Source organism: Vulpes vulpes, chromosome 9 (genome assembly GCF_048418805.1).
Source record: "Vulpes vulpes isolate BD-2025 chromosome 9, VulVul3, whole genome shotgun sequence".
Classification (NCBI taxonomy): domain Eukaryota; kingdom Metazoa; phylum Chordata; class Mammalia; order Carnivora; family Canidae; genus Vulpes; species Vulpes vulpes.
The window spans coordinates 1,293,556-1,303,591 of record NC_132788.1 but is presented as its reverse complement, the minus strand read 5'-3'; the positions used below and the strand labels follow the sequence as shown (position 1 = coordinate 1,303,591).

General features: G+C 41.5%; 1 protein-coding gene across 1 annotated transcript; it reads left to right on the top strand.

The window, feature by feature from the left end:
- The first annotated feature begins 8,292 nt into the window (after positions 1 to 8,292).
- On the top strand, positions 8,293 to 9,255 carry LOC140594034 (olfactory receptor 9S13-like). The gene has a single exon (XM_072722401.1). It carries the CDS (start codon positions 8,293 to 8,295, stop codon positions 9,253 to 9,255), a length of 963 nt encoding a protein of 320 aa, XP_072578502.1.
- Positions 9,256 to 10,036: the final 781 nt, after the last annotated feature.

Genomic DNA, 10,036 nt, shown 5'->3' with positions numbered 1-10,036 from the left:
TGTTAGGGGTGGCAAACAGATTACAACTTACATTATTGACCTAATACAACCTACGTTAGTATAGTGTCTGACTCCCTGAACAATGAGGAAACCCTTTCAACTCTACGTATTTACTCCCAATTACCTGTCTTTGGTGTGGTGTACTTTACTTTCTGCATTTTCAACCTGATGAGCACTGCATAAAATCTGTATTTATTTAGGGGTATCCATATTGGGGCCCTTTTTTATAATCTTCATTCTTTCTGCCATCTCTGAGCTCCCCTCACCCCCAAGGTCAGTTTCCTGCTACCTAAAGGTCACGTCTACTTTTCCTCCAGTGTGAGAAAAATTCTCTTCACTTAGTTTTATTTTATTTATGTTTAGATGCATGCCTCTCTTTATTATGGCTGTTCTCAAACACACGGACATGAAACTAAAGCAGTAATGGATGACCTATCGCACCCACCAACTTCAATATTATCAACCTAGAGCCCATCGTAACTAATCCTTTTAAACAGTGAAGACGGTAAAGAAAGACAACTCTGATGTTTCTATTATCCTTTAAACAATTAATAATGAATTCTTAATATTATAGAATTGCCATTTAGTGTTTCAATTGTCCTGATTGACTCATTTATCCTTTGTGGTGTGTTTTGGAACAGGATTCATAACATCCTTACTCCATGTTCTCATGATGCCCCTAAAGCCACTCATTCCCTGGCTTCCTGTCCCTCTATTTTCATTTCAATATTATTACTCACCTTCTTTATTCAACAACTAGATGGTTTATCCTGCAAAGCTTCTCACACACGACAGATTTTGCTGACCTTGTCCCTGTAGGGTTGATTAGCATATTCTGTTGGTCCTTATACTTCCAGTAACTGGTAGGTCCTAGAGGCTCAGTCGGACTCATGATTGATTTTTCTGGCAGGAATATTTCATAAGTGTTGCGTGTACTTCCACTGAGAGGTCCACCTGGCTGCATCTCTTGTCCTGGAGTAACAGTAGCCATAAGTAATCTTAACTAAACTCGTTGTTTCATTATGGGTTTATCAGATGATAATACTCAAATTCTGTACTTCAATTTTCATTTATTAGTTGCAATATTCTGTAAAGGAAAAATCCCTCTAAACATTGATTTCCTCAGTATGAGGGTCACTGTGTGGCTTCCCTCTGCACCATACTCCAAAGAAGCCAATGAAGGGGGTTTTATTTTCAGTATTAGAAACTCATGAGTTTTTATCCATTTGATATGCTTCAATTAAATTCTCTCAGTTATAATGCTGATAAGATTTGCTTCGACGTGGATGGAACTGGAGGGTATTATTCTGAGTGAAATAAGTCAATCAGAGAAGGACAAACATTATATGGTCTCATTCATTTGGGTAATATAAAAAATAGTGAAAGGGAATAAAGAGTAAAGGAGAAAAAATGAGTGGGAAATATCAGAGAAGGGAGACAGAACATGAGAGACTCCTAACTCTGGGGAACGAACTAGGGGTGGTAGAAAGGGAGGTGGGTGGGGGGGTTGGGTGACTGCGTGACGGGCACTGAGGGGAGCACTTGATGGGAGGAGCCCTGGGTGTCCTTCTATATGTTGGCAAATTGAAGACCAATAAAAAATAAACAACACAAAAATTAAAAAATAAAATGCTGGTAAGTTGTTCTTATTTCACCTTAATTGTTTGTATTTTTAAATTTTTAAATTAGGGAATATAAAAAATCATGAAAGGGAATAAAGGGGAAAGGAGAAAAAATAAGTGGGAAATATCAGAAAGGGAAACAGAACATGAAAGACTCCTAACTCTGTAAAACGAACTAGGGGTGGTGGAAGGGGAGGAGGGCGGGGGGCGGGGGTGAGTGGGTGGTGGGCACTCGGGACACTTGACGGGATGAGCACTGGGTGTTATTCTGTATGTTGCCAAATTGAACACCAATAAAAAATAAATTTATTTTAAAAAATAAATAAATAAAATTTTAAATTGAGGAACAAAGCTCACATGACATTTTTACCAGTTCAAAGTGTACAAATAAGCATGGTCCTTAATTTTTTATTGTATCCACAGCGTTCATCTCTCTGGTTCCAGAAGAGTTTCATCATATTGGTCTTCAATTTCTCCCATCTAATTTTTAGAGTTTGAGGTGTACCTGTGTAAACCCTATTCCCATCAGCACTCTCCCTTCCCTCTCCCAACCATATTTTGGCAAATACAAATGCACTTCTGTCCCTCTTCTGCATATTTTATAAAATGAATTTACAGAATACTCAGGCTTTTGTGCCAAGCTTCATTTATTTAGCATAATTTTTTCAAGGGTCATCTAGTAGAAAGTACTAGAACTTTCTTTCTTTCTGGGAACTTGGGTGGTTCGGTCAGTTCAGCATCCGACTCTTGATTTGGGCTCAGCTCATGATCTCAGAGTTGTGAGTCAAGCCCCATATTGGGCTCCATGCTGGGCCCAGATTCTGCTTAAGATTCCCCCCTCCCCTTCTCTCCCTCTGCCCCTCCTCCTGCTCACCTGTGTGCTCCCTCCCTAACCCCACCACACACACACACACACACACACACACACACGCACACAAGAACTTTATTTCTTTTTTGGATGAATATTGTTTTGCTGTATGAATATTTCACATTTTGTTTATCTCTTCACCATTTGATGGACATTCGGCTTCCATTAGCTTTTTAGCTATTACGAATATTGCTCCTATGAACACTTGTGAACAGGCTTGTGTGTGAACGTATATTGTCAACTCTCCTGGGCATATCCCTATATGTGGATTAGGGTGGGTCGTAGGGAAACCCTGTGTCTAACTTTTTGAGGGATGGCAAGACCACTTTCTACAGAGGCTGTGCCACTCTTATATTTGTACCTGCCGGATATGAAGGTTCTATTTTCCAAATACTCACCAACCCTCGTTCTTCTCAGTCTTTAAAAATCATTGTAACCATCCTAACAAACAAAGTGGAATCTCATAGTGGTTTTGTTCCACAGTTCCCTCTTGACTAACGACATTGAATTACGTCTCTTGAACTTATTGGCCAGTTGTATGTATCTTTCGAGAAATGCCCATGCAAACAAAACCTTTGCCCAGTTAAACATTTGACTGTGTTTTTGTTGCTGAGTTGGAGGAATTCTCTATATTCCATGGATATTTTATCCTTATTAGATATGTATCAATTGTCAAAAGTATTTACCTTAATATAGATTTTTGTCTTCGTCTTCAGAGTGTCCTTTGATGCACAAGATTTTAATTTAGATGAAGTTGAATTTGTCTATTTTATCATATTTTAGTTCTGATTCTCCTAATTTGTAGTCTGTACTTTGATGTCATATAGGAAATTGCTGACGAATCCCAAGTCACAATAATTGACACTGATGTCTAGTTCAGCTCTGATAGTTTTATAGTTTTAGCACATGCATTTAGGTATTTGTCCATTTTGAGTTAATTTTTGTATGTGGTGTGAGGTAAAGCTCTTAATTCATTCTTTTGCATGTGGATTATAAACTTTTTTCCTCAACATTTATAAAAAATACTCTTATTTCACTGTTGGATGGTGCCCTTGGGCCCCTCGTTGAAAATCACAGGTGAGTTTATTTCTGTATTTTGATTCGTTTCCTTGACTCTATGTCTATCCTCGTGCAAGCACAACACTGTTCTGCTTCAAAGTCAGTTTTGAAACCAGGAAGTGGCAGGCCTCTTACTTTGGTCTCTTCATATATTTTTTCAGCCATTTAGGGTCAATTTTTGCCAAAAAAAAAAAAAAAACACCGCGAAATATAAAACGGTAATTGGAGTTTGATAGGATTACATTGAATCTATATGTAAACATGAGGAGTACTACATCTAGACATTAGTAAGTCCTCCGGTCCATGATCATGGGATATCTTCACATTGATGTGGGTCCTCTTCATCTTTCCACAATGATTTGTACTTTTTTGGATCTCCTAAGATGATCATGTAGTTTTTCCCCCTGAATTCCATGTCTATGGTGTATTATATGGAGTGATTTTTTTTCTTTTTGTATATTGGTCTACTCTCGTATTCCTGGATAACTCTCACTTGGTTATGCTGTATAATCCATGTGAAGTTTATAATACTGTTCACATCTATTATTTCCTTGCTGATACTTAGTTTTGTTGTTTTATCCATTATTGAAAATAGAGTATTGAGGCTTTTTTATGTTTTTATTGGAGTTCAATTTGCCAACAAATAGCATAACATCCAGCGCTCATCCCGTCAGATGCCCCCCTCAGTACCCGTCACCCAGTCACCATTCCCTCCACCCACCTCCCTTTCCACCACCCCTTGTTGGTTTCCCAGAACCAGGAGCCTCCCTGTTCTGTCACTTTCTCGGATATTTCCCATTCAGTTCCCCTCCTTTCCCTTTAATCCCGTTCACAATTTTTATATTCCCCGTATGAGTGAGACCATATGATGATTGTCCTTCTCTGATTGACTTACTTCACTCACCATAATACCCTCCAGTTCCATCCACGTTGAAGCAAATGGTAGGTATTTGTCATTTCTAATGGCTGAGGAATATCCCATTGTATACATAGACCACAGCTTCTTTATCCACCATCTTTCGATGGGCATCAAGGCTCCTTCCACAGTTTGGCTACTGTGGACATTGCTGCTAGAAACTTTGGGGTGTAGGTGACCCAGCGTTTCACTGCATCTGTATCTTTGGGGTAAATCCTCAGCAGTGCAATTGCTGGGTCGTAGGGCAGGTCTATTTTTCACTCTTTGAGGAACCTCCACACAGTTTTCCAGAGTGGCTGCATTCCCACCACAGTGCAAGAGGGTTCCTCTCTCTCCACATCCTCTCCAACATTTGTGGTATCCCATCTTGTTAATTTTCACCATTCTCACTGGTGTGAGGTAGGATCTCCTGGTGGTTTTGTTTTGTATTTCCCTGATGGCCAGTGATGGGAGCATTTCCTCATGTGCTTGTTGGCCATGTCTATGTCTTCCTCTGTGAGATTTATGTTCATGACTTTTGCCCATTTCATGATTGGATTGTTTGCTTCTTTGCTGTTGAGTTTAATAAGTTCTACATAGATCTTGGATACTAGCCCTTTAGCTGATAGGTCATTTGCAAATGTCTTCTCCCATCTGTAGTTGTCTTTTAGTTTTGTTCACTGTTTCTTTGGTGTGCAGAAGCTTCTTATCTTGATTAAGTCCCAATAGTTCATTTTTGCTTATGTTTCTCTTGCCTTCATAGATAGATCTTGCAAGAAGTTGCTGTGGCCAACTTCAAAAAGGGTGTTGCCTGTATTCTCCCCTAGGATTTTGATGGATTCTTGTCTCACGTTTAGATCTTTCATTCATTTTGACTTTATCTTTGTGTCTGGTGTCAGACAATAATCTAGTTTCGTTCTGCTACACATGGCTGTCCAATTTTCCCAGCACCATTTATTGAAGAGACTGTCCTTTTTCAACTGGATAGTCTTTCCTGCCTTGTTGGATATTAGTCGGCCATAGAGTTGAGGGCCCATTTCTGGGTTCTCTATTCTGCTCCATTGATGTATGTGTCTGTTTTTGTGCCGGTACCACAGTGTCTTGATGGTCACAGCTTTGTAGTACAACTTGAAACTTGGCATTGTGATGCCCCCGGCTCTGGTTTTCTTTTTCAATATTCCCCTGGCTATTTGGGGTCTTTTCTGACTCCACACAAATCTTAAGATTATTTCTTCCAACTCCCTAATGAACGTTCATGGGATATTTTTTTTTAATTAATTTTTATTGGTGTTCAATTTACCAACATACAGAAAAACACCCAGTGCTCATCCCGTCAAGTGTCCACCTCAGTGCCCGTCACCCATTCCCCTCCAACACCCGCCCTCCTCCCCCCTTCCACCACCCCTAGTTCGTTTCCCCGAGTTAGGGGTCTTTATGTTCTGTCTCCCTTCCTGATATTTCCCAACATTTCTTCTTCATGGGATATTTTTAAAAGATTTTATTTATTTATTCATAATATATATATAGAGAGAGACAGAGGGAAAAGCAGGCTCCATGCAGGGAGCCCAGCATGGGACTCAATCCCCTGTCTCCAGGATCATGCCCTAGGCTGAAGGCGGTGCTAAACCACTGAGTCACCGGTGCTGCCCCCAAGTCCATGGGATTTGGATAGGGATTGCACTGAATGTGTAAATTGCCCTGGGTAGCAGAGACATTTTCACAATATTAATTCTTCCAATCCGGAAGCATGGAATATTTTTCCATCTCTTTGTGACTTCCTCAATTTCTTTCACAAGTGTTCTGTAGTTTTAGGGTATAGATCCTTTCCTTCTTTGGTTGGTTTATTCCTAGGTATCTTATGCTTTTGGGTACAATTGTAAATGGATTGACTCCTTAATTGTTACAGCTACATTCACTTTGAGTTCTGAAGGATACGTTCGGCTAGATGCAGAATAATAGTTGATAAGTATTTTCTTTGAAGAAAAGAAAATATATTTCCTTTTAATTTGGCTTCCATTATTTTTAATCTGGTAAGACAATGGTCAGTCTTATTTCTAACTTTAAACGTTGAAATGACTATGTCTTCTTTTTTGGTCTTCTTTGTAAAGAAAGGTTTTATTATTTATTTTAGAGGAGGGGCACTGGGAAAGGGAGCGAGGGTCTCAAACAGATTCTTTGCTGAATGTGAGGCTGCCATGGTAACCAATCTCACAACTCTGAGGTCACAACCTGAGCAGAAGGCAGGAATCAGAGTCCTAACTGACTGTTCCACTTAGGGGCCCCTGAAGTGATTGTCTTCTTTCTCAGAATGCTTTTATACTTTTCTCTTTATTTTGACTCTAAATATTTTTACTATGATATGTCCAAGTGTGGCGTTCTTTGTATAAATGCTGCTTTGATTTTGTAGGTTAATGAATCTGTAGAAAAATATCTTTCATTGTTTTGAGATAACACCTGGCCATTAACTCCTCAAGCACTGATTCAGCATATTATCTCTTTAATCATTTTTTGGAATTCAAATATGTATATCTCTATGTTATTGATCTCTAACACTCATTTCTGATTTTTTCTGTCCTTTTGTCTCTCAATACTTCACTCTGAGTATTTTCCACTGATCTGTATTCTACTTCACAAATTTTCTTCTTAGCTAATCTTTGAAATTCATTCATTGAGTTCCTAATTTTAGCCATTGTACTTCTAAACTGTTACATATTATTCGCTTTATTGCTTGCAAATTTCAAATAAGATTGTAAGTCTCAACTTCCATTCTTTTGTTTTGTTATTTATTCATTTATTTTATAAGAAATTTATTTTTTATTGGTGTTGAATTTGCCAACATACAGAATAACACCCAGTGCTCATCCCGTCAAGTGCCCCCCCTCAGTGCCCGTCACCCATTCACCCCCACCCCCCGCCCTCCTCCCCTTCCACCACCCCTAGTTCGTTTCCCAGAGTTAGGAGTCTTTATGTTCTGTCTCCCTTTCTGATATTCTTCTTTAAAAAATTATTTATTCATGAGAGATACAGAGACTGACACAGAGAGAGAGAGAGAGGCAGAGACACATGCAGAGGGAGAAGCAGGTTCCATGCAGAAAGCCTGACGTGGGACTCGATCCTGGGACTCCAGGATCATGCCCTGGGGCAAAGGCAGGCCCTAAACACTGAACCACGCAGGCATCCCTCATCTTTCATTCTTTCGAATAATAACTTTATTAAAATTTACATATGTGTTTCACCAAAATCGGAAACCTCTTGGGGTTTCTCTATGGTTAGGTAATTTTAATTTTTATTGCAGGAATTCAATTTTTTAATTCTGTCTGGCAGTAATTACAAAAAGCTTTTAGAGAAAACATCTGCAGTCTAGGATAACATGTCTTCAACTCAATATATATTAATTTTTGCAGAGTTTTCGAGCATAGCATGCAGATCATGTCTTAATATACATTCAGTGATTGAAATGGTCAGAAGCTCAGCTGCATACTTACTCCTGATTTAACTCACTCCCATGGTGCATCCTGGCTGGTTCGTAGTAACCAACCACTGTCAGCATGAGCTCTGCAAGACAGGCAAAATCTCACTGCTTAACCAATTGCCTTTCAGATTCTGCTTCACAGAGACTTAGGAATCAAGGGAAGAAGAAATGCTCAGTACTGATATCACTGGACCAACGCGTTTATCTTGAATATTGTTTATTAATTCTTTGCTAAACCATTAACTCCATTATACCTTTAACCAGATTTTTGACTGTTGTTGTTTATCTTTCTAAATAGTGTCCCGCAGGGAGTTTAGCTTGACCCACTTAATCTGCCAACACAAAGGGGTAATTCCCCTCTGGAGGACCGAGGCTCATGCCATTGCAGAGTAATGGAAACCTCTCCAAGGTCTACGTTCAAGATTTTGTGCTGGAGGGATTTGCAGGTGGCCTTGAGACTCAGGCCCTGCTCTTTGCTGTGTTCCTGGCCCTGTACATGGTGACTGTCCTGGGTAACCTCCTCATGATCATTGTTATCACCCTGGATGCCCGACTGCACTCCCCAATGTACTTCTTCCTCAAGAACCTCTCCTTCGTGGACTTGTGCTACTCATCTGTGATCGCCCCCAATGCACTGGCCAACTTCTTCTCCTCGTCCAAGGTCATCACCTTTGCAGGATGTGCCACCCAGTTTTTCTTTTTATGCCTGATGGCCACAACTGAAGGCTTCCTCCTGGGTGTCATGGCCTATGACCGCTTCATGGCCATCTGTAGCCCCTTGCGCTACCCCAGCACCATGTGCCAGTCTGCCTGCACTCGCCTGGTGCTGGGCGCCTACTGTGGAGGCTGCTTCAACTCTGTTGTGCAGACCAGCTTCACATTCCACCTCCCATTCTGTAGCTCCAACCGCATCAACCACTTCTTCTGTGATGTGCCCCCTCTGCTCCAGATCGCCTGTGGCAACACGGCCATCAATGAACTTCTCTTGTTTGGCATCTGTGGGTTCCTCATTGTGTCTGTGACGATTGTGATCCTCATCTCCTATGGCTACATCACAGTGACCATCCTGAGGATGGGATCAGGAGCTGGGAGACGCAAGATCTTCTCCACCTGTGGCTCCCACATGACTGCAGTGACCCTCGTTTTTGGGACTCTCTTTGTCATGTATGCCCAGCCAGGAGCAATTGAGTCCATGGAGCAGGGCAAGGTGGTCTCTGTCTTCTACACGCTGGTCATCCCAATGCTCAATCCCCTCATCTACAGTCTGCGAAACAAGGATGTGAAGGAGGCCCTGCGGAGGCTGGGCCAGAAACACTTGGCCATGTGGAGGATGTGCTGAAGGGAGTCAATGTGTCCTGCAACCTTGATGGAGGATACGGAGATTGCCACAGGTGGGGTGATGGAGTTATTATGTAACAAACATAAACTGCTGTCATAAAAGAATAAGCTTTAGAGATGCGCTGTACCCTGTATCTACAACCAACAATGATTACTGTGCCCTGAAAAAAGGATTATGTGGTAGTTCCTAGGTCAAGTGCTCTCTTCTGAATAAAATTGTTAAAAATGAGTCTTCCATATAGGAAAGAAATTAATGGTTCTGCAGTGGAGGGGATGGGGAATGGGGTAACCGGATGACGGGCAATCAGGTGGGCACATGATGTCTATGATTCTCTTCTGCTCACACCTGAGGCCCAGAGAGACTTCTGGGCTTTGGAGCCTGGCCATGTAGGGGCGGACTGGTTCAGACAGAGCTTGATGACAGTGGTACCCAGGGGAACCGGGAGTCCCAGTGCACTCCAGAGGCCAGAAGACAAACAAGCTCACCTAATTGGCCATTCAGGCCTCCAAATCCCAGCAGTTCAGGAGGAGAGACCTTCCCAACCCCATGACCCTAAGGTGCACGTCCTTGCACTACTGCCTGGATGAAGCAACAAGATGTGGCAGCTGAAGTGAGCTGAGGCCATTTCCTCCTCTGCTTCTACCAGAAACCAGGAGCTCCTGAAGCTTGAACATGGAGCACCCATCCACACAGTTCCTGTGACCCCAAGACCCTCGCCTGCCCCTCCCAACACTCTCTGCATTGCATGGGAACCCAAAGCTAAGAAGGAGGGGTGACAGTT

Coding starts and splice junctions, on each gene's coding strand:
- LOC140594034 (XM_072722401.1), top strand. CDS start 8,293: ATGCCATTGCAGAGTAATGGAAACCTCTCCAAGGTCTACGTTCAAGAT.